Raw genomic sequence first — 24,679 nt, forward strand, 5'->3', positions numbered from 1 at the left:
GCCGTGCAGCTAACTGCTCCGGTTAAGAGAAAAATAGTTATAAACTTACTCTTTGCCCCAAAACGCTTTCCTTCCCCCCCACCACCACCACCCCCAGGCCTCATCTGGAGCTCCTCGTTTCCAGGGCTTAGAAAAACCCAGGAGGGGAAATTTTAATAGAAGTTTAAAAAAGGTGAATTTAGAGGGGGGTGGTGGTTTTGTTTTGGTTTTTTTTTTTTTTATTTCCTGCTCTCCTTCCCCCACCTTAAAAAAAATAAATTAAAAAAAAAAAAAAATAGAATAAAATACACACGAGGAATTAAAAATAACCCAGGTAGTTCGATTGTGGGGAAGGAGGGAGGATGTAAATGAAGGTGCTTTACTTATGTATAGCAGCGCACCCAGGCGCCCCGTGGCAGGGGCGACTCGCTCGGCGCCTCCGCTCTGCATGAATAAATGTCTATAAAAAAAGGCGACGTGGCGAAGAACTCCAATCCCATAACGGAGATAGTGCTTTCTCGGAGGCTGGGAGCAAGGCGAGCCCCCGGCTTTTCTTATCCTGCCTGTCGATTTATGGAAAGAAGCATTGAAATGATAATGCGCAGCCCCTTCCCCTGTAGAGGGGGGTGCGGAGGCTTTTTGTAGCCACGGATGCAAAACCCACCGGTGACGCCGGCTTTGGTTGCCACCCGGGAGAGGGCAACTTGCCGGTTCCACAAGCCTCAGGATCCATGGGGCCACTTGCTCCAGCCGAAGGGCTCTGGAGACGTGGCAAATATTCCCCTTGAGTCCAGGCACCAAATCCCATCTGCTCAACAAAAAAAAAGCCCCTTTCGCTTCCGAGACCCTCCCAAAAAATGAGATGCTGGATGTTGCCCGACGACTCCAGGAGTTGAAAACGTGCCGTGCACGCTCGGATGTGCCGACACGTGGGGTCAACGTGGGGCAGGACACACACACACACCCCCCCCCCCATCCCGAGCATCCTCAAGCCCCTCGGGAGACGCTGCAGCGGGCACCGAGCCTCCTCCTCTCCCCACCCCTCAGAAAAAGGTCCTCAACGGGACTTTTTTCCCCAACGGGACTTTTTTTTCCCCAACGCCACCGACTTTCCCTGCTCCTTCGCCCCCCGGATATCCAAGTTGCCCTCCCAAGGCAGGATCTCCCGAGCCCCCCACCCTCGGCATGGCAGCCCCCCCCCGCCGCGGGCACAGCTCGGCTGCCTGTTTCCCCGTTACACAACCCGGCTCGGGAGATCCTACGTGGGCAGACGTGGGTTTTCCTCTGAATCGACAGCAGCTCTCGCTGCAGCTCAGCAGAACATGAGCAGCTTACATAAACAGCACTCCGAGTTACCCTGCCGAGGGGGGGGGGGGGGGGGGAAGCTGCCGGGGGAAAAAAGGGGGGGTTGAAAAAGCAGGGAGCCACCTTCTCCCCCCCCATCCCATCCCATCCCATTTATATTTTTATTTTTTTTTTTCCCCCCCTTATAAACCAACCCAACCCCCCCCCCACGCTTCTCCTCGTTGAAGTCGGAGGGGGGGGGTGGGGGGGTGGGGGGGTGGGGAAGCCGCGCGCGGGAGAGAAATTGAGAAAGAGAGAGAGAGAAATGACTCAAGTGTTTTGTAACTTGTCACATTCGAAAGCTGCAATTTGCAGGCAGGAAGGAGGGATCCAAAATAGTCGCCCCAACCCCAGCTTGTATAACCGAGATCCCCCCCCACCACCACCACCGTCCCCCATCCCCTCCCCTCCGAAAAAAAATAAAAAGGGGGGGTGTGTGGGGGGGAAATTTCTGCCATAGATTGGCAGCTGGAATGAAGCAGGCGAGCTCGAGGCCGGTACAGCGCAGGAAGGAGCCCCCAAATTGGGAAGAATTACTCATCCCTGGAAAAGGCTGGCGGGGAGGCACCGGGGAAGATGCTGCAGGGGAGGAAGGCTCCCGGGGATGGTTTTGGAGCCCGGCGGCGAGGCTGAGCTCCTCGGGATGCTGCCCCGAGCGGGAGGTGATGCTCGGGAAAGGCAGGCGGAGGGGGAAAGCGGGACAGAGCGGGTTTCCCTGCGGAAAAGGGACCTGCTCCTCGATCTGCTGAAGGGCATCGATACCCTCCGGGGCCAAAACCAGACCCAGAGCAGGTTTGAACCATCCCAGATGCTGGAGAGGGGATGGGAGATGCTCGGATTGTCCCATGGGATGGATCCAGCAGCACAGCAGGGTCAGGGTGTGTTTTATGCATAAAACCTCTGCCGTACAGCGCTTCCCACCCGGCTCTCCCTCTCCTCCTGGATCAAACCCACCAGCACCCCAGCACTTCACGGCTCAGCAACTCACCAGTCAGACCCACAAGAGCCCCACTGCGCCCAGGCCCCTCTGCAAAGAGCAGGGAGGCTGATACCTGCCTGCAGCAGGGAGAGTGATGGATCACAGACACCCACACACCCCCCCAGTACACCCAGCTCTGGTCCCGGACCTTTTCCCAGTCCCAAGGTCCCAAACCAGAGCTGCGGACACAGGCAGGAGCATCCCTGGCTTTACCCAGTGTCCCTGTACAGCCGGATTCCCTCCTCGTTAACACTAACGAGGTGCAGCAGGGAGGCAGGAGGGATGGGATGCTTTCCCCCCTGGGTACCAACCCCACCACGGAGCTGGGGAGATGAGGATGAGGAGGCTGCGGGGGAGCCGTGCCCAGCTCACACCCCCCCCCCCCCCTTGATGAAACACATTTTCAGACCCCACAAATTCCATTTTCAAGGCGTGAGTGCCAGAGGAGCCTGCCTCCTGCTATAAAACCTCCCGCCCACCCAAAACACCGCTAATTTCTTTTGAAAAAGGCAGGACAGGTCCCAGGGACGGGGCTGGGGGGGGGGAAGACACAATAAGTGTGACACTTCGCCACGGGGCTCATCGATCTGCCATCGACCGCCGTCTCGAATCTGACTCTGAAACCCCGGAGGGGCTTTGGCACCCGGCTCCGTATTTTGTGGGGGCAGCGATTCCTAAGGGTTCTCCTCGAAAATGAAAGGGGTCGGGGGGTTTAAATGAGGGGAGGGCCGAGCTTTGCGGCTTTTTCTCTAGTGTCACCCCGGCGAAGGCTTTTAAACCCCGACACCCACGACATCGCACATCACAGGACGGCGCAGGCTGTGGCCGGCGCCCAGAGCATCCCAGAAAAATCCCAAGAACAGGGTGGGGATAAAAAAAAAAAAAAAAAAAAAATCAGGTTATTTTCAATAGATTCATCTGCTTCTACCAGGCAGTTTGGCTTTGTAATTAAAAAAAAAATAATAATTTAAAAAAATCTCTTTTTCTTTATGACAGACGGGTGCATCACCGCAGCTTTCGGATTAACAGGTTAAAAACAAAACGGTTGCAAAGGTGCCCGGTGACGGCAGGGACTTGCCCAGGCAATAAACCAGCATCACCCGGACAAAAAAGCCGAATTCCTGACTCAGTGGCCATCACACGATCCCTGGGACATGCCCGCTGGGGTGCCGTACGGCCCGTGGCACGTCCCGGCTCCGCACACGCACCAGCCCCGGCCCCGATTTTAACACAAAACCCAATGATTCAACCACAAAGTATACATCTGCAGAAGCAACACAATTATCTCCGGGAGTTAAGCGTTGATGGATAGAAGTTTTAATTACCAAACCTTCTCATCCTCCCCCACACGCAAAAAGTATATTTTCTGGCATGTTTATTTAATAATAAAATATGATAAAATTATATGTTAGTGGAATAAGTGCACGGTGTGTGTAAAGTACAAGACGAGCTGAAGTCTGTTTTGTCACCGGAGCTGAAAAATACGAGCTCCTTTGATCTCTTTGGCTCCGAAGCAGCTCCAGGAGGGGAGAACGGCACATCGCAGGGTGCATCCAGCCCAAAGAGGGGGGGCGGGGGGGAGGGTGGACCCCCCAGCTCCTGCCTCCGCATGTGCCGGTGTGTCCCCCCCCCCCCGCTCACGCAGGGCACGGCAGATTGACAGCCTCCCCTCCCGCACACGCCCCCGTCTCTTGATGTACCCCAAGGAGAAGAGCAAGCACAAGGCGGCTGCCTTAATCGCCACGGACAGGGCTAAAGGGTGGCCCTGTCACCCATCAGTATCATTTAGGGCTTGGGAAGTGCCCAACTCCCACGGGGAAGGCCCCCTTAGACCTCCGTGCTCATATCAGTCTTAATTTCATTTGGTCCTTAACACCGTTGTCTGGTTCACGTATCCGCACGGAACAGTAATGTTTGCTGATGCCTTGCCCCCCCGCCTCCCCCCCGACCCCGGCACCAGGAGGTGACCCAAAACCCGGCCGTTACTGGGACCACCAGCACCTCCAGAGCGTGGAGATATAAGTTCCTCGCTTCCCAACATACACACGCAGGCGGAGGTTGAGGTTTCCCCCCCCCCCCCCCAACACCTCCTCTTCGTATCGCAGCCTATAAGTAATTCTCCAGCAGGAATTATGGTGGGGTTTTTGTGTTTTTTTTTTTTTTCCAGCCCCCCCCCCACCCCCCTCCCTCCTTGGAAATTCACAGCCAACCTGCTAATGAGTCTTTGTGAACCTTGTGCCTTCCTACCTCTAATTTTACAGCCTGTTAGGATTTGAGCTCTGTGGACAGCCTCACATTTGGTTTGGAATTATAGGCTGAGTGGCTGTTCTCTCCTATTATTGTGCTGTCAATCTCGTATTAGCACATTATAATATGGTACACTGAATGCATCTGTTCCCTATATCACAAGTCCTAATTGTCATTTGTTGAATCACTTTGTCTTATATGATTGTTAAGCAATTATTTCATCCAAAGCAGCTTAAACTTTGATTACTGTATAGTGTTTACAGGGATCAAAGTGAAAAAAAAAAAAGAAAAAAATAATCGGCGGCGGCTTCAAATGTTTTGCCCTAGAAACAAGCACAAGCGACCGTCCCGCACACGGGGGGGACACCGACACGGAAGCCATGAGGAGAGGGGACTTGACGACCTGGAGGTTCTCTCCATCTCCCGAGCCCGTCCTCCCGCCCCAAGGGGAGAAATTTATTTGTCCGGGATGGTTAAACGTCCAGCAAACGTGTAGGTAATGAAAGGGATGTGAAGTGACATTCCTGCCAAGATTGCTCATGGAAAGAGGTTCTCGTGGCATGTGGCACCAGCTGGTCCCACCTTCCCCTCCGCTGGGGCAAGGTCCCATCCTGGGATAACACCCCGTGCTTCCCCCAGTGCTTTCCATCAAGGATGCTCTCCTGGGAAGCGCCCCTGCTCCCCAAGAGGCGGGGAAATTAAAGGAGCGCTCGATGGCATCCCAAACCAGCTCTGCCACGCGAACCTCCACCGTGGTCCTGCCTGGTGGCAGGTCAGCAGAGGACAGGGCTGATGCAGAGCAGAAGAGCCTGGGGCGCGCGCACACATTTATATATTTATTTTATTTTTTTTTTTTGCTTTAATACCCCACATTTAAGCCCTCAAAGAGGCACTTGGGTAGCTCGCAGGCTTCGCACCAACCCCTCTGCAAAAGCCGGGAGGGTCCCAGGCGCCGGGGAGGCGCTGGGCTGGCAGCCCTCTGAAGTTGGGGACATTGGGAATGCCACAGCGCGGTCCCAGGGCATGGGAACCCAAACCAGCACCAGCTCCAGCAGGGCAAAAGGGAGGGGTTCGTCACCAGGGGCTTGGGCTAATCCCCATAATATCTGGCTGACAGCATGGGGAAGGAATGTTGGGCTATTGTTTTTTAAGTAGCCCAGACAGGAACGGAGAGGGAAAAAACAGGCTGGTGGCTCCTTAACCCCAGACGGTTCCACGAGCCAAGGAGGATACACAAACTGTCAGGAATCTTCTGCTTCAAACCATCTTCTTTAATGAGACTTGAATTTAACCTGAGTGCCACTCAAAAGCCCCCTCTTCCAGCCAGCTGCAAATCACTGCCTGACACAACTAGAGCACATCCCAATTAGGAGATTAAGCAGACCTTCTCCTCCTTTTGTTAAGAGCTAATGAATTTCCTCATACAAGTAATTTTCTAAATAATGGGCCCCAGACCCTAGAGCACAGAAACCTTTATAAATCAGGACTGTCCCCAACTCTGCCACCAAGCATTCACAAAAGCATGATAGTGGGGGCCAAGGGTGGGATAGAACCAGAAAGTGGACTCGGCCATGGAGTGCAGGCGGGACCCAAGGTGCTGGGAGAGGTTCTTTCTCCTGTCCTTCACCCTGGGCACGGCTGTGAGCCCCCCCAGTGCCATGGCAGGGCATCACCGGGGCTCTTCAGCCCCACGGCAGCACCCCAGGGTGCTGGTTACAGGTTCAGGCACCCAAAACACATGGAGCCACTGCCACATGAAGCCCAACACAACCCATGAGGGCATCACCCCACAGTTTCCACGGCTGGTGGGCTTTTCCAATCGCCTTCTCAGCTCATTCTGCCATGGAAATGACTTCAAATAAGGTGCCACAAAAACCATACAATTCTTGGAAGAGCAGAGAAGAGGGGGTGATCTATGCAGCTGCAGAAAGAAGTTCTAGCTCATGGATGTGCAAGTTGTCCTCTCAGACTGGTTGGTGCAAGCGAAGGTTCTTCCAAGAACAATTAAAGTTCTAAAAAGTTCCCTTTGGGGTAGGAACCCTGAGAGAAGCACTTTATTTCACAGAGTCACAGAATCCTATGGGGTTGGAAGGGACCTCTGGAGATCATTTAGTCCAACCCCCTGCCAGAGCAGGTCCCACAGGAACGTGTCCAGGTGGGTTTTGAATGTCTCCAGAGAAGGAGACCCCACCACCTCTCTGGGCAGCCTCTTGCAGGGCTCTGCCACCCTCACAGGAAAGAAGTTCCTCCTCGTGTTTAGATGGAACTTATGTTCAAGTTTGTGCCTGTTCCCTCTTGTCCTGTCACTGGGCACCACTGAAAAAAGACTGGCCCCATCCTCCTGACACCCACCCTTTCAGTATTTATAGGTGTTGAGAAGGCTGAGGGGGGATCTGATCTTCTCCAGACTAAAAAGCCCCAAGTCCCTCAGCCTTTCCTCCTAAGAGAGATGCTCCAGGCCCCTCAGCATCTTTGTAGCCCTCTGCTGTACCCTCTCCAGCAGTTCCCTGTCCTTCTGGAACCGGGGAGCCCAGAACTGGACACATTTCCGAGACATCTGGTCCCTCACCATTAAGAGAGCGAGTCCTACCCCTTTCCCCACACCCTAAACCAGCCACGCCACAGCCCAAAGAAACCTCTAAGGAAGTTGTCAAGCCCCTCGATGAAAACAAATCGGGGAGAGCAGGTAAAAGGTAGTGCCGTGAACCGCAGCTCGAGAGCATCGCGGCGGGTAAATTGCTTTTTAACAAGCAGACAACTTCTATCAATAGCATCTACCGTATGTTTTTATAAAGTGCAGAAATATGTTTTTAAAAGGCCAGTAAATAAAGTTCCTATCGATTTGATCTCAAGCGTAATCTGTTTTTCTGTCTGCCACCAACAGTGGTAATAAAACAGAATCATGTAACGCGGCGTCGGGGCTAATGCGACTATACATCACGGCAGGGGCTGCTGGCTCGCCGGCCATCTATCATCTCCTAGTGGGATTGCTTAGCTGCAGAATTTATAAACTTGCCCCAAATTGATGCAATGTCCAATTTTCTTTTCCAATTTATTTTTGGTTGAGCGAAGCAATATCGAGGCAGGACAAGGAGGGCGCATTTCCCCTCTTATCCAGATGTTCTCCGCTCCCGCTTCCTCCTCGGCCTGGGAAAGGGCCTGGCGGGAGCTCCTTTGCCGGGAAGAGATGCCCACGGATACTCGAATGGCCACGTTTAGCGTTTGCTCCATGTCACATCTTCACGGCACATCCCAAAGGCTGCACGGGATGCCCACAGAGCAAGTTATCCGATGCTCAGAGGGGTCTCCTAGCAAGGACCGAGCATCCTCAGCATCTCAGGGCTGCATCCCAGACCTCTGCAACGCCAGGAGGGACCAGCTGGCTGCTCCGCTCCAGCACAGGGCCGGGGGACAAACACTTCCCACGTGCTCAGGGCAGGTTTGTCCATCTGTGCCCCCAGTTAAAGGACTTCCAGGGTATCCAAACCATCAGCCACCGGCCTCCCCGTGCCTGGAAATGCATCTTATTCCTCTGCACAGCCCCGAGCCAGACCTAAGGGCTGCCTTTGTCGCACCAAAGATGGGTCTTTTGGGATGTAAAAGCCATGTTTGATAAAGCTGGCTGCGACGGCCCAGTGCCTAAAGTGGATAAGCACCAATGGATATTAGAAACCCCTATAAAGACACCTAAGGTTAAAGTCCCCCAGGCCGAGCAGTGGGAGATGCCCATCAAAGCCAAGCTTTGCAAGATGCCACCCCATTTTCAGGTCCTTCACCCACAAACACATCGACATTGAGCATCCAGAAGCATCAGAGACCTTGGGGACAAGCAGGGGGAAACGTGGCCCCCACCAGACTCATTACCAGTATCTGGAACGAGGATGGGAAATGTCCCATCCCCTCCCCATCATAAAATTGATAAATATTTCCGGAGATAAAAACAAACACTCCGCATTTGGCTTTTTTGGTGGTTGTTTTTCTTGAAGAGACAAAGTGTTCCACAGAAAGCAGACACTTCCTACACAAGTTTTCATACTCAAACCTCGAGGGTTTGGTTTTTTTGGTTTGGTTTTTTTTTTTTTTGGGGGGGGGTGTGTGGGGTGTGTGTGTTTGCCACTGATTTTGATGGGAAACACGTAGCCAGACCTTCACCCAGCCCATCTCTCACCACTCCATCCCGGAGATCACCCGGCATCGGCAGGGCCGTAGCACCCCGCCCCGCCGGGAAGCATCGCACATAGATGGAGAGAACTTAAGTGAGGTTTCCCATTCTCACTTGGGAATAAGAAAAAGAAAAAAAGAAAAAATAAAGTATCAAATCAACTTTCCTGACCTTAGAAATCCCATCGTAAACCATAAATAAAAAGCAACCCCGTTGCCTGCGCACACCTCGGCCCCGGCACAGGATGAGGCAGCTCTTGTTCCCACTCACTCCAGGGTGATTTTTTTGGGGGGGAAAAATGTTATCCCAAAGCATCCTTACAGGTTGAGGAGTAAGAAAAAAAAAATATATATATATTCCTATAGAGAAAGCCTGAAGCAATTCAGTCAGTTCTCTACAAGCAATTTAAGGCTGTCCAGCCCCTTGCCCAAAATTAAAACCCCGGGTCGCACCCTCCAAAATCTAGAAGGCTCCGGGCTGTGCGGAGCTGGGGACGCGTTTCTGGCGAGGGCCGGGGGAGAGAAGAAACGCAAAACCAAGAGAAGCAGCAGGGCCCGTGTCCTCAGATGCCGCCTCAGCGCAAGATGTGCCGAGTTGTCTCGGAAGGAAACGGTGCCAAAGGCGCCAGCGGAGACGAGCCACCAGCCAGCCCCGATGCCAGCGGGAGCCGCCGGCCCCCTGCACCGGGCTCCCCGGGGACCTGCCCACCACCCAGTGCCACAGCTGCCATCCCACCCCAAAAATAAACACCCGCCGCTGACACGCAGGCAGCTCCCAAGCCCAGCCTGGGTGTTTTCACTCATTCGCTCTTGTTTTCAGGCTCAAAAATGCAAAACCTGCATCCCCCCCCCGCCCCCCCCCGGCACAGCCAGGAAGGGTCCGGCTTTGCTTATCCCCCAAATCTTTCCCGCAGCATCATTTTCTGGACACAGCATCATCCACCCGCATCCCCACAGCCAAGGCCCTTCCCTTCTCCCTCCACGTAGTTTGCTTTCCAGGACAAAAAATAATAAATAAAAAAAAATAAAAAAAAAAAAAGAAAAGCAACTGCCTACATCCCTGGGAAACTTCAAACTACTGGAAAGCGATGCCCAAGCGATGGATGGTTTTACAGGCAGCACCCGCTGCCAGGGAGGATTATTTTTTGGGGGGAAGAATCAGACATCTTTAAGGGAAAGTTATACTTCGAGCCATGTGATCAACGGGGGGAAGAGACTCTCCAGACGGCGACGAAGCAGCCAGAAAAACTGATTTTTAACACTTCAAGGTAAAGCCAAGATGCACAAGAGCCGAATTTCTGCCTTATTAGCCACGGCTGAGCATCTGCAGCCGCCGGGGATGGAGCTAATGACGGGCAAACAGCACACGGCAGATATTGGGGTGCTGGCAAGGGTGGCCCTGGGGATTTGGGGACAAGGTCTCCTCCGCAAGCTCATGCCAGCGCTCCCTCCGACCGCCTTTGGTCCCCAAGCCCGGCAGGTCACAGTGTAACACCGGGGGTGCAGGATGTCACCCCAACACCCAGCGAAGACCCGCAGGACACCCCGCTTCTCCTCCCCTGCCCTGGGTGCGGTTCCCAGGCGGGGGCGCAGCGGCTCCCACTGCGCCCAGTACTCCCAGTGAAGTTCAAGGCTGCCACCTGGCGGCGGCAGGCGGGTACAGCAACCCCGGCACCATCCCGGGGGGGGGGGTCCGGGCAGGCGCAGGGCTCCCCCCTTAATTACCACCACGCACCAACTCCGCATTATAAATCCTGCGGCCCGGGGGGGCTCATCAGATTAATTAACGCGGTTTCTCCGGGCAGGCACCAGCGAGGGGTGTGAAGACCCAAGCCAAAGCCTATGGTGGCTTTGAAAACTTTACAGGCAGTTGCCAAAAAAAAAAAAAAATATATATATATATATATATAAAGAAATCAATGCGTGCGGTTTTTGCTCCTCTGTACAAAGATGCTGGGAGGGCTGGAGCCCCTCTGCTGGGAGGACAGGCTGAGAGAGCTGGGGGGGCTCTGCCTGGAGAAGAGAAGGCTCCGGGGAGACCTCGGAGCCCCTTCCAGTCCCTCAAGGGGCTCCAGGAAAGCTGGGGAGGGACTCTGGATGAGGGAGGGGAGCCCTAGGAGGAGGGGGAAGGGTTTGACAGTGAAAGAGGGGAGATGGAGCTGAGATGTGGGGAAGAAGTTCTTTGCTGTGAGGGTGGTGAGAGCCTGGCCCAGGTTGCCCAGGGAAGCTGTGGCTGCCCCATCCCTGGAGGAGTTCAAGGCCAGGTTGGAGGGGGCTTGGAGCAACGTGGTCTGGTGGGAGGTGTCCCTGCCCATGGAAAGGGTTTGGAACGAGGTGGGCTTTAAGGTCCCTTCCAACCCAAACCACTCTAAGAAATGGAGTTTCAGTTTACCCACAGCTCAGCCTCAAACCCTGAAACGACAGGGAAGCACAAGGATAAAAAAAAAAAAAAGCTTAGAAAGTCACCCCAATTTCAGGCAGAAGTTTAACCAGCACAACCCAAGTAGCTGATAACGCTTTGGCAGCGGGTCAGCGGGGCCAAGGTGTGCATGGCACAGGGCAAACAGGTCCCAGACCGTCCCCCAAGCACCCGAAGCGCAGGCGTTGGGTGTCCCTGCCCTGGCCCCGCTCCCAGCCGGGGTGTCGCAGCTCAAAGTTCAAGCACACGGGTCTGTCAGCAATCCATTCCCAGCCAATTCCTCCCCCCAGAATCCAGCAACACCTTTAATTAACGTGGAAAAGCGCGGAGCGAGGGCAGCCGCCCGCCAGCGACGACGCGATCCGGGACTCACCTTCTCAGCCTGGGGGTAGCGAACGCGGGGGCTGCCCCACTCCCTGCTGATCCGCCGCCGGTACTGGTGGCACTTGGGGACGTACATGCAGCTCACGTCACCCACCTCGGGGTAGATAACTTCCAAATCCCCTCTGGGGAGAGAGGGGGGAAGAAAAAAAGCACATCGGGTGAGACCACACCATGCAGGGGATGGGAAGGTTTTTGTTAAAAATATGTATATTTTGATAAATATGTTTATATTAAATATTTATAGTGATATTATTCTGTATTTTGGGCACTGACAGTGCCCTAACAGGTCAGATACCTCCAGCCCTGACTTCTGCACAAAGTCCTTTCCCCTTCTGCATTATCCAAGAGAGAAAGGGGCCACCAGAGCGAGATGTCAGGTCACCACATGTCTCAAGCCCCCCCCCCTGAAAATTACCTGCCGCCAACATGACCCTCACAGGAGGGACCCTTAAATCCTGCAGCCCGAGGGGCTGAGATTTCAAAGCGAGGAGTTTTTACTCATGGTTTGTAGGAGGAAGCTGGGGCCAAGCGACATTCTCCACTTGCCTTCATCTAGAAGCTTATATTGCTCATGTTTAGAGAGCATTTTGGTTAATTGAACAGCAGAAAGGATGCTTTTGACGCAGAAGCTCCCAGTAATGTGGGGTGTTAAGAACCCCCCCAAAGGCAAGGAGGGGGGGCACGTGTGCTGCTGCTCACCCAGCCTTGCCCGTGGGTTTGCTGGAGATGGGAGGCAACAGGAGTTTAAGCCGAGGACCTTCAGCATCAAAACATTTGATAAAGGGGTGCATTTGGTGTCTGTTCAGCTTGGCGGGGGGGGGGGATGTGAGTGGGGGGGTGTCCAGCAGCAAACTGCCTGTTTGCAGCTCCAGGAGAAGCCCCCCTCCCTCATCCTCCTCTTCCCATCCCCACGCCGCATCTCTGCAGCGGGGGCCCTGAGCTCTGTGGGATGAACTCTTCTAGCACCTTCCTTCCCCCAAAAACTTCCCGCAGAGAGCATTTGTCGCCCCTGATGCCATCAAGTCGCTTCCCCAAAAGGGACCAAGGAACGACTGGAGGTGACCGGCGAGGGCTGAGGGCTCAGCTTGAATAAAACAAGAGCTGCAGAGCGCGGCAGGCGCCGCTCCGCTTCGCTCTGGCCCAGATTCCTGGCAAAAGGAAGAAAGCAACCAATATTTATAGCCCTGGCAAAGGGGATACTGGAATTAAGTGTCTCGGGAGGTGACAGGCAAGGGCAGCGCGTGACTGGAGTCGAGTCGACTGGAAAGGAGTCGACAGGGAGTCGCTCACCTGCAGAAGTCCTTGTCCATGCCGTCCAGCATCTGGAAGAAGCAGGTCCGTGATGGCTCGTCTGGCCAGAGGAGATGCTCCCCCTGGGCAGCAGTACCCAGCAGGCCAGTAGCCAGCAGCACAGCACCCAGCAGCTTCATCCTGCCCTGCGGGGACCAAGGGACAGAGGGGGTCAGTCCCAAGGGAAAATTGTCACCCAGCATTGTCCCTCCAGCATCTGCTAGCAGCCACAGCATCCCCACCACCATGCTCCCCCCAAAACCAGCTCCAGGAAAAGCACACCCGTCCTTACACGTAATTTCCCCCCCACCCCCCCGTTTCCACCAGTTCCACATCATTAATCCCATTTATACCAGAAATGAACTGTTTCCTGCTGCTGCCCCATGCCGGGAAACTCCGAGCCCCCCGGCAAGACCCCACATCTCAGAGGACCCGTTTCTGCCCACCTACAAAGAGGGGGCAACGCTACCAAGGATGTGCACACACCTCACAAGCTGGGCATCCCAGCGATGATCACCAGTGATCACCCTGACACCACGTCCCAAGCCCAGGCAGCACCAAGAGGGGACAGAGTCCCTGTCACCAGGTGCCAGCCCCGCTGCTCTCCCTAGGATTCTGATATGATGGAAAAGATGGAAAAAATTGGTATCAGGCTTGGCCGTGGTCTAACCAAGGCCATTACCAATGGATGCACCACCAGCAGCACCATTGACCAACACATCCCTGACCCCAGGCAGATCCTCCCCGGGGGAACAGCACAAGGGTTCACCTCCAACCCAGTCACCCCCCTCCAGAGCTTTTCCCACACGAGGACAGCCGTGGCCACCCATTTTTAATCTAAAAAAAAACCCACGCCAAGCCCTGAGGATGAGGGGAGCCGGGGTACGAGGTTTATATACCCCCACGCCAGCCGAGCCCAACGCCAGCCCTCACCTCCCCGGGCTACACCGAGGTGCCTGCAGTAGCCAGAGGGACCCGGTGGCCAGGGCCACCACGGCTGGCCCTGCCAAGGCACTTACCCACCAGGTCCCGGGGATGGGTGAGCAGCTCCGAGGCAGAGCCTGGAGGTTTGAGGTTGCCGTGGAGATGGTTTCCTTGGAAGGAAGGGAAGAAGGGACCGGGAATGAAATCACAGCCCAGGGAAGGGGCATCTCGTCCCATGGAGGGGCATAAAAACCAGGCAACAGGTTTTCATCCCACCACAACCTTCTTCAGCTGACCCACCAACTCCAGGTCCTCACCTGGCTCTAATCCCCAGCCTGCACTGATGACTTCCCAGCTAATTAGAAAGGATGCGACCCAAACATTTGTTTGCACTGGTCTGTCTTCTCCATTGCCTAATCGGAGCTGGATGAGGCATATGCAAAAAAAAAAAAAACCCCACTGTCAGTTGGGAATAGTTATTACAACACATACTGTATCCTTACATAATGAAGCACCAGCACGCAGAGCGAGCACGAGTAAGTGTCATTATGGAGAGAAAAAGGCATCAGGCTTAACTAATTAGAAACATTAATGTATTGGGAATGATCTGGAGGTTTAGGGGCTAATGGCTCCGGTTCCCACGCTCCGAGATGGGCAAACCCCGTAATTAGAGCCCGGCTCCTGCAAACAGGCTCACGTGAGCAACGCTTTTCCCATCAGAGTCAGGAGCACTGGTTTGCGTGAGTCAGGATCGCCCAAATGGGGTTTGCATCCTCACATGCCATCGCAAAGCTGGGGGGGGTGTGTGTGTGTGTGCTGATAACCCGGGGTCCCAGGGGGAATCACAGCCCTGAGCAAAGAATGCCCAAGGACTGCTGTTAATCATGATTCTCCCGATCTCACACCCAGAGGTTCTCCACCATGGAAAGGTGGGTTTCTTAGGAAAGCAGAACCCCCCCCCCCGAAAGCTGACAGCCTAGCTGGGAACTTGGCAAGGGGGTGGGCAGGCAGAGGGACAAGTGGCTTTGAGCAGGACAGACACGGGATCTCACACACCAGGACAGCTGCGGACATGGACCGGGGACTCTTCCTGCCAAAGTGCCCCTCACCATGGTAAAACCATTGGGTTTTGGCATTTATTTAAGCACGAGAACAGCAAGGCTGGCCCAGGGACTTGCATCGCTGTGGTCCTGGCAGCTCAGACCCCCAGGTCTGTCCCAGGGTGGGGGGGCGGAGGAGCATCAGTACCAGGCAGTACCCAGCTCCAGTTGACTCCTGCAGCAGCTTTGGACTGGTTACCCAAATAACAGCGAAAGCCAGAGGCAGGATGAAGTCTGAACAGACCAAACAGGGGTATTTTATTTTATTTTAATCCCAGAGGCAGAGAGAAGGCACTCGCACAGAGGCAGTATCAGCCACTTCCATCAGGAGACCTCCCGAGAGGATCATCATGAAGTGGGACCAGTACAAAGGGGTTTGCCGACAGCCAAGGTGCAGAGGGACCCCCTAGGGATGCTCTGGAAGGAAAACAAAAAAAAAACACACACAAAAAAAAAAAACCCAAAAAAAACCCAAACAACCACACACACCATGGGAGCAGCATCCCCCTGTAAGACAAACTATGGCTTTTTCTCTAACAGCTATTTGCAGGGGAATTATTAAGATCCTGTTTCTCCTGCTTCAGAGAGCGAGTCGCAGAGGGAAGCCCATGCAAACCCACATCACCAGGGTATAAAACACACGGGAAAGTTGCACTGCCAGGGCCGGACAACAGCTCCTGCGATGCTCCCCCAAGGTCAGAGGGGCTACTACCAAGGGCCACAAAGCCACCAGATTATTTGCTTTAGCCGCACGCGTGGGACAGGGTGACCCAGGAGCCGGCAGCGCTGCTGGCTTCGCTGCCAGGCTGTAGCTGACACAACCCTGACTGCACAAATACTCCAGGGCTTGGCAAACCCACACAGGGGCTGGGTGATTTCCAGCAGTACCCATCTCCTCAGGTCTGTCCGGAGCTCTCACAGCCGGGAGAACCCATAAACCACGTGCCCAAGAACCCGCAGGAGCTTCCCCTGCGGAGAGGGATCCTCCTCCCATGGGAAAACAGCCATCCCGTGGTGTCAGGGCAGGTCGGGAGCATGAGGCAGGTTCCTCTCCCAGCAACCCGGCTGTGTTTGCACATCCCCTCTCCTGACTAAGCAGTGCAGGACTGCAGGAATCCCGTCCTTCCAGCCGCCGGGAAGCCTCCGGCGCGGTGCTGTGGCTACACGGCTCGGGGAAAATACATTTACCAAGGATTCCCCACACACACACACACACTCAAGAACACTGCCCTCCACTTCAAAAGAGATGCTTCACACTATTTTTTTTTTTTTTTTTTTGCAAAGCCATTATTGAAAACACTACTTTAAACCCCAACCCTCCCTATTTCTCAGTTTTTACCATTTCTGTGCAAACCAGGCACAGGTTTGCCTTCCTGGGCAGCAAACACGACCTGGGTTTAACCACACTCAGACCACATACTGCACATCACACATGTAACCCCCCAGCTTGCTCTGGCCTCTCTCCCTTTCCTCCAAACCCCAGCGGAAGGAGAGGAAGGAATTGCTTTTAAGCCACTGTTAACTTGGAGGATGGTTCGAAACGGTGGGACGGAGCCACACGGGCTGCACTCACCACCTCTCCCCATGCCCCAGCCTTACACAGCCCCGGGTCAAGGGACAAGGAGGTTCCTGGCTTCATCAGGAACCAATATTTGTGGAGGGAAAAAAGAAAACCCAATAATAAAGCTTTCAAAGATACCATGTCCAACCTTTGGATAGAATCAGATGAGAGAAGGAATGATGTGGAGCCCAAGGAAGCAGAGTGCTGCAGTCCCACCATCAATTCAGTTCAGGAGGAGATATAAATATATATAAAATTTGTATTTCCAGCAACCCAAGTCAGGTCCAAAAGCTACTAAAAAGCCTCTCACAGTTGGCAAAGCTAAGACATAGGTAAAGAAATCATCATTGTCTGTTAATATTAGAGATGAAAAGGCTCTTACTAAAAGGAAACTACCTTAAGGGTGGGAAGGGAGGGAGAAGCCTGGAGCTTGCTTTAACAACAAAGCTCACATGAGAGCCAAAGCAAAGTGTTGGGAGCCAAGTTACACACATCAGCTGATCCACGGGGCCATAAAATGGGTGGCCACAGAGGAAAAGAGAAGGTGGCCCATCTTGGGCATTACTAAGCCTTCCAGCTCAGCAAATCACACCTTTGCAGCCCCCTTCTTGATGCCCTCCTAAAGCCCCATAAGCCGCTACCCAGGTCCCAAACTACATGCCAGGGAGCACCAGGACACAGTTTAACCACAGATCAAAGTATTTCAAGGAACCCCACAGGCAGCAGCTGAACCTGAGAGGCTCCCAAAATTTTCACAGGATTGCAAAACCTCCAGCTCTGGTGCAGTTTTACTCAATGCTGGGCTTTAGTACAAAAGCAAGTGCTTCCAGGACCAAATTTCTCCAGAATAAAAAGCCAGTTTCTTATGAAGATTTATGCCATGGGCCAAAAGCGTATTGTTTGCGAGCTCTGGAATTTCCCACCCCAGCCACTGGCTTCCTGTTGATGTTAGTTTAAGATTAACCAGTGCCATTTATAATCCACTTCAGCATTTCTTCTGACTTCGCCCTGCACCATAAAAAGCGATTTTATTTCATGCCATCTAAGTTTACCTCCATCCCACTTAATTAAGCAACCTCAGCTCTCCCCAGACATTAATTGCCTGCAGGGACAGGGCGGGGAGGCGTCACTGGGCTTGAGTTCCCCCAGTCCCGTGACACAGGAAACCTGGCACCAGGGTTTTGGTTTGGTTTTTTTTTTTTTTTTTCCCCTCCCAGTTTGTTTCAGGCTGCAGAAAAAAATTCTCTCTCACCGCTAAAATCCACTAGAAACTCCATCCCTTTCTGGCCACAGAGCCCAAACTGTTGCTTTGCTTTAATGCTTGTGAAAACAACCATTTCCTTTGCGTTGCACGAGCAAACTCACATAGAAACCGATTCCTACAGTCTGAAAACCAGCTGAAAGAAAAAAAAAAAAAAAAATTATTTACACTGTTGATATCCACCAGCGGGACTGTAGGAAGCAAAAGACTTGCCAGAGCCTCAGCAGCCAGGGAAATTCCCTCAATCTTTGTCTTGCAGGAAGCCCATTTTTCAGATATTTCTTTTTTCTTTTTTTTTTTTTTTCCATAGCAATCAGCAAAGGAAACAGAAAACCACATCCTCTCTCCCCATTCATAACCTGCTGCACCTCCAGCCGTGCCCTGGCCGCGCTGTGCCTCTTATTCTCCCCTCTTCGCGGTCCCTCCTTGCATGGCCACCAGCTTCACTCCCAGCTTCGACCCGGTGACCACAAGGTCATCTTCACCTTGCCCCAGCCAACCTGCGGGGCAAGAGCTTTCCGAATTAAGGAACCGCTCACCCCAGAACACACCATCAATTTGCATCCGCGCTGATTTGTGGGGCCGGCTCTCCTCCTGGGTGAACTCGAAGGTTCTGGGAAGAGTTTAAGTGGATTTAGGGGATGTGACAGCTTTATTTGGCTCAGGGGCTCTCCAGTTTTCCTGGGTCTGGCCAGCACCATGTAAGGACCAGGAGCTAAAGACCCAGGTTGTCACTGCAGAAGACAGAGCTGCCCAGTCACAGCGCCAGCCCTTGAGTGCGATACTGGAATAAAACGAATACAGACCTGCTCGGGGGGAGACATTATAGCACCAAGTAGACCAGACAAGCGCAAGGGTTCAATAGCTACACCTGTATTTGTAGGTCTTCACAGCATAAATAAGATGTTTGGGCAAAACAACCCTCCTAAACCCCCTGGGCAGACCCCTGCGAGCCCCCAGGCTGAGACAGCAGAGCTCTGCATTTCACAACGCATCGTGTGCGGTCACACGGTGCAGCCCCAGAGATTAAGGGAGAGGGATTTTTGGCTTTTCTCTTTTCACCTGCCAAAGCCCCGGCTCTGAACTCTCACCCCCCTCCTGCCCCATTTTCCGAGCAGGCAGCTGTGTCCGGTCAAGCTGGATTAAACGCTGCCACTGTCACCGCCAGCGACGGAGAAAATCCCGAGTGACCAAGGGGGAAGTGTCAGAGCCTCAGAAGGGGGGTTTGGAACTGCAACACCCACCGGGCAGGAATCTATGGGATCAGGGCCACCAGAGCAGACCCAGGGCTGCCAGGAGCCCCCAAAGCCAAGAGCCCCCCACAAGCACCAGCCCCTCTGCCTCAGCTGGGCATCACAGGAGCTCTCGGGAGAGGAGGAATATTCAATATTTGCCAAGCAATGAACACGTAGCTGGGTGCAGTCATGGCACCGTTTGGGTTGGAAGGGACCTGAAAGACCTATTTCTACCCCCTGTCCTGGGCAGGGACACCTCCTACCAGACCAGGTTGCTCCAAACCCCCTCCAACCCGGCCTTGAACCCCTCCAGGGATGGGGCAGCCACAGCTTCTCTGGGCAACCTGGGCCAGGCTCTCACCACCCTCACAGCAAAGAACTTCTTCCCCACATCTCAGCTCCATTTCCCCTCTTCATTGAAGCATTACCCCTCATCCTATCACTATATGCCCTTGTAAGAAGTCCCCCAAACCTGGCAGCAGCCCACAGAGCCCCCCCTGTGCTGCAGCACCCAGGGATCACCCCATCTCCTGCCAGCCTGGTCCCATCCCAAACATCAACTCCAGCAGCACCACAAGCAGGAACACATCTCAGCCCCTGACACCGCCTTAAGCCCGGGCACTTGCCCAGACACGCTGCAAGAGACACAGCAGCACCTTCATAGAATGGTTTGGGTTGGAAGGGACCTTAAAGATCGAGTTCCAATCCCCATTCCCTGGGCAGGGACACCTCCCACCAGACCAGGTTGCTCCAAGCCCCCTCCAACCTGGCCTTGGAGGGATGGGGCAGCCACAGCTTCTCTGGGCAACCCGGGCCAGGCTCTCACCACCCTCACAGCAAAGAAGTTCTTCCCAATTTCTCACCTAGATCTCCCACCTTCACCCATGGTGCTGCACAGCTCAGGGATGGGGCCACCCACCTCCACACCCCATGGGTTCTTGCCCCGTCTATGATCTCTCCTACAGCAGCATCTGGCACCCTGGATCCAGATGGCACATTTTTTGGGGGGGGGGGGGGGGGGGGGTGTAGTCAGTGGCTGGCTGCAGTGTGCACAGCAGCTTTGGCAGCAGAGCCTGGGGAGGGGGGTGATCTTGGTGGCCAGCATCACAGGGAGCCGGGGGGCTGGATGCACATCTCCCCCTGCCAGAGCCCACCCCACCACGGCAGGCACCTTGTGACTGCTCCTGCCGGAGCTGCAGCTCTTTCCGGGGAAGGTCTTCTATTTTGGGAAGAATGTTTTCATTTGGCCTATATTAAGCGCATACATTTCGCAGTCACAAGGCAGGAGCCTCCTTCCCCTTCAGCGCCAGCAGCTCGGCAGATCCCGCATCCCAGCGGTGCTGGCACACACACACACACAGCCCAGCCCGCTGCTCCCCAGGGCTCTGCCCGGTGGAATTAGCTCCCATTTGCCCCCCTCCACCCACACGCTGCTGCAACCCACCAGGGAGCTGCTCAGCACCTCTTTGCATTTCTGGCTCAAGCTCCAGCATTAAATCATAGAATGGTTTGGGTTGGAAGGGACCTTAAAGACCATCTCCTTCCAAACCCTTTCCATGGGCAGGGACACCTCCCACCAGACCACGTTGCTCCAAGCCCCCTCCAACCTGGCCTTGAACCCCTCCAGGGATGGGGCAGCCACAGCTTCTCGGGGCAACCTGGGCCAGGCTCTCACCACCCTCAAAATAAAGAACTTCTTCCCAATATCTAACCTAAATCTCTCCTTTTTCAGCTTAAAACCCTTCCCCCTCGTCCCATCGCTCCCCTCCCTCATCAAGAGTCCCTCCCCATCTCTCCTGGAGCCCCTTTAGGGACTGGAAGGGGCTCCAAGGTCTCCCTGGAGCCTTCTCTTCTCCAGGCTGAACCCCCCCAACTCTCTCAGCCTGTCCTCACAGCAGAGGGGCTCCAGCCCTCCCAGCATCTCCGTGGCCTCCTCTGGCCCCGCTCCAACAGGTCCTCACTATATTGGGGTGGTTGAAGTGTTGGAGCAGGTCCTTAAGGACACTTCCCTGGCCCCAAAGACAGGAGAAGCCACTAAGAATTGCTGCAAACAGCACACCAAGCCACAGCAGCAGGGAGGTAAAGAAGGAGCATTGAGAAACCCTCAGGTGTGGCCTCTGCTCAACCCACCACCCGCGCTCCCCGGGGACTCTGCGTGGGCAGGGAATGGCACCAGGACCAGGTTATGGAGGGGTCACCTATCCCAGGCACTTTCACCTTCATCCTCTCCTTTCCCCACCCCCCCGCTTCTCCTGCACGCTGCACCCCAGCAAGACTAGATGAGTCTCTGGCCAGTGCCTCGTGGATGCCTTAATTGTGATTACAGCCCTTTGGGGATGACAGCAAAAAAAAAAAAATAAATAAACAAACACCCATTCCCGGTCCTTGACATCTCGCCATCTCCGGGCTGGGTGATGCTCGTGGGAAAGCCCTGGGGCAGAGGGTTAATGAGGAGCTGGGGATGAGGAAGCAGCATCCTCGGCTCTGACTCAGGTCAGGGCTCAGCCTGGCCCCACCAGTCGCCCCATTAAAGGTGTCATGGGCTGGCAGGACCCGGCTGCTTCACCCACCCTTGTGTGTCCCACCCCCCCAAAGCCAGCCGGGCACCGGGACCTACGTGGAATTTAGGCTGGCTGAGCCAGGATGTCTATAAATAGCACCGTTTCAGATTCAGCCGCATGTGGCTCTTCCCAGATTTATTTTCTCCCTCTTTCCGAGGCTCTGCAGCCCAGGATGAAGGGAAGCCCAGGCTGGATCCCCCGTGAAGTCGTACAGAAAAACCGGGGAGACAGACCAGTTAAACTGGTCCAAATCCCCGACATCGATGCACTTATACCAGATTAACCTTCACATCAATAGACTACCAAATCACACTAAACTGGCTTAGCCCTTCCTTAAATGGCTTTAACTGGGCTGCCACAGGGGGCCTGTAGATGTTTAACGAGCTCAGCTGAGCAATGGGGCTTTCCCTGGAAACCCTGAGCCCCCATCCCAGCTCCATGCAGCCCCCCCCCAAAGCTGGGTTGTGGAAGGAGGTGAGGGTTACCCATGTATGGGGGGCAGCCCTGAGCACGGGTACCTTTTCCAGAAGGTTTTTCCAGCTTCTCCCTCTCCAAGCATTTACTCCCAGACCCTTGGAACCCCGACTCTGAAGGGGTGACCCCTATTTACTGCTCCCCCCACACAGGCAGGGCTACCAGAGCCTTTACACCCCAACAAACCAACCAGCTACAATACAAGAGGAGAAAACAGCCTGAGACTCCCCCCCAAACACACAGCAAATAGGCCAGATGCCCCCCCCCCAACACACACACACTTTTCCACCTACCCCTCTTTACACCACCAGTATCCCCAGTCCTGCAGCAGCCCAGGAGCTCCTGTGCCCAGCCAGGTCTGGCAGAGCCCCAGCTCCTTGGCAGGGATGAGCCCTGGAGCTGGCTCAGAGGCTGAGCAAAGCGGGGGGCAGTTTGCAAAGGCAAAAGCTGGCACCCTCCCCCAACACACACACCCCCCCTCCCCCAAGGTGACCCTCACAGCTTGGACATGACCTAAGGCCACCAGTTTGTGGAGGTCAGGGCCATTTGGAGGATGCTCCAGGACGCAGAGAGCAAGAATCTGCAAAACCAGGCAACGCTCTGGGCAGGGAACATTTTCCTTGTGCTGTGACCCAGCAAAACAGGAGCCTTTTTAGTACCTGCCACAAAATTAGGCATAAAAATTCCCCTTATTTCCCTTCCTAGCTTAGCTCAGCTCAGAGCAAACGGCCCTGTCTCTGGTGAGAACATGCCACATGTGTGAGCAAGCCCCGGGTGCCAGCCAGGCACGGCAGCAGAGGTGCCCGGGGCACAACAGCATCTCGATTAAAAGGCAAGCCAAGACCTACACCAGCAAAATAAATAAATAAATAAATAAATGCCCTGCGTTTGCTGAGCAGCGCATTCCTGCCTGTTATCGGGGAAATCAGTACCTGCAGCCAGCATTCTCCAGAGGTGCTCCAGTCCCTCCAAGAAGAGCAGCCTGAGCAGAAATGGTTCAGGTGCAAGGAGAGAGGGGTGGGGGGGGGGGCTCTCCTGGCTCTTTTTAAGCCCGACAGACACCTGCAGCCCATCAGCTCCCTCCTTTCCCATTGACTCACCAGCTGGTCCCACTGACTCACCCCTTCCAGCCACCTCTCCTTTCCGTGGCCCGTGGCCATTTCGCCGGTCCCTCGGTTCCCATTGACTCACCGCTGCTCATCCGAAGCTCTCCCTCCCCTTTCCATCCCCATCCTGGTCACTGTGTGTCCCCCCCCTGCCCTGGTACCCACCTTCCTCCTCATCAGCACCCCACCATCAGCATCCCCCATGAGCTGCAAGGAACATCCCGCGGTGGGGGGGACCTGCAGCTCGTGGCTCCCAAAAGCCCCCTCCAACCTGTGTAGAAATGCCATCGCCAAGCCCTGAGGCTGCAGGGAGTATTTGCTTTTTGGGGGGCAAAGGATCCCCCCCCCACCATTTCTCACCCTGGCTGGCATCTTCCACCGTGTTTTACTCCACGGACCACGGGAGAAATAGCAAGTGATTTGCAGAATTTAGATGTCACCAACGGCTCAAACATATTCCTTCACGCTTCCCATCCGTCCAGGTCCGTTTTCTCCAGCTGCACCACGGGAAGCGTTTAGGAATGAGCCTGAAAGACTTTGGAAGTGCAGAGAGGTGGGATTTTGGGGAGCGGGAGCCCCCGGCGCGTGCCGCTCCGCCGGCGCACTCAGAGCCGGGCTGAACGGCTCCGAGTGGAAAATTCCTGTCCGTCGAGCACGGATTGTGGTTCAACAGGTTTTAGTCCCAGCCCCTTTATTTGTGTCAGGGCAAAAACTCATCCCTAGGGCATTTGTTTGGATCACATGGGCGAGCGTATAAAAATGGGTCCTACCTGTCCAGGCCAGTTAGCACCTTGGGAAAGCGAAGGAAACTGCTGGACCGGAGGGGAGAAACGCGGGACGGTGCAGGGACGGTGCACACAGGTAACCGCCACGGCCGCCCCGGAGCAAATTTATCCCTTATTTTTTTCCCCAGGGCTTTGCCGGGGCCGGCCCCGGTAGCGGTGATGGGGAGGCTGAGGGGGCTTTTCCCCCATGCCGGGGAGCTGCGGGGGGATGCAAAGGGGTGGGAAGGTCGAGGGTTTGGAAATGGGTGGGTGGGTTGCACGGTTTAGTGCCACCAGAGTGGCTTTAAGTGCCACCACAGGCTGTTTCCAGCCTTTTGGGCCGTGGGGTGATGCAGAGCCTCCGGAGCGGGCGATGCTCTCGGTTCTTCGTTCCCTCCTTGCCCCTTCGCTCCCCTTCCAGCTGTTGGGAATTGGGCTGTCAGGCCCCAATGGGCGGGTTGGTGGCCATCAGGGTTTAAGGAGTAGCCCGTGGCCAGCGCGGGCAAAGAGGAGAGCGCTTGGGCAGAGCCTCGTGCGAGAAAGACACCGAGTTGTGGGGGCGAAGAGTCGTCCAAGCGTGGGACGGATGCCACCCTGCTGTCCCACGGGAACCCAGCGGCTAAAACCGGTGACTCTCCCCGGCTGCTATTTGCTGCTTCAATAAGGGCTGTTGATGTCTCCCTGGCAAGTAGTCGGGAAGTCCACGAAGCCACCGAAGGCTGCTGTCACCTCCCTGGCAGCCTCCCGCTGCCTGCAGACCGCCTGGCAGGGCAATAGGCAGCATCGTTTGGCCGGGAGCCGTTAGGGTAGGAAGTGGTTTTGGGGGCTGAGGTGCCGTTTCCCAAGAAAGGGCACGAGGCACGGGGGCCACCACTTGCCACCGGGCTCTG

The 24,679-nt window shown here is 54.8% G+C and overlaps 1 protein-coding gene across 2 annotated transcripts in view; it reads right to left on the reverse strand.

Moving 5' to 3' along the window:
* Positions 1–22,279, reverse strand: part of PEBP4 (phosphatidylethanolamine binding protein 4) — a 90,140-nt gene extending 67,861 nt beyond the window's left edge. Inside the window, exons 1-3 of one of the 2 annotated variants that reach the window (XM_074164206.1) lie at positions 22,213–22,279; positions 12,804–12,949; positions 11,503–11,635 (exon numbers count right to left, since the gene is read on the reverse strand). In XM_074164206.1, the coding sequence (XP_074020307.1) occupies positions 11,503–11,635; positions 12,804–12,943 (273 nt within the window). In that variant the 5' untranslated portion in view covers positions 12,944–12,949; positions 22,213–22,279. The remainder of the gene's footprint in view (positions 1–11,502; positions 11,636–12,803; positions 12,950–22,212) is intronic. The other variant, XM_074164207.1, reaches the window with a different exon arrangement.
* Between the last annotated feature and the right edge of the window lie 2,400 nt (positions 22,280–24,679).

Source organism: Numenius arquata, chromosome 26 (genome assembly GCF_964106895.1).
Source record: "Numenius arquata chromosome 26, bNumArq3.hap1.1, whole genome shotgun sequence".
NCBI classification, from domain to species: Eukaryota; Metazoa; Chordata; class Aves; order Charadriiformes; family Scolopacidae; genus Numenius; species Numenius arquata.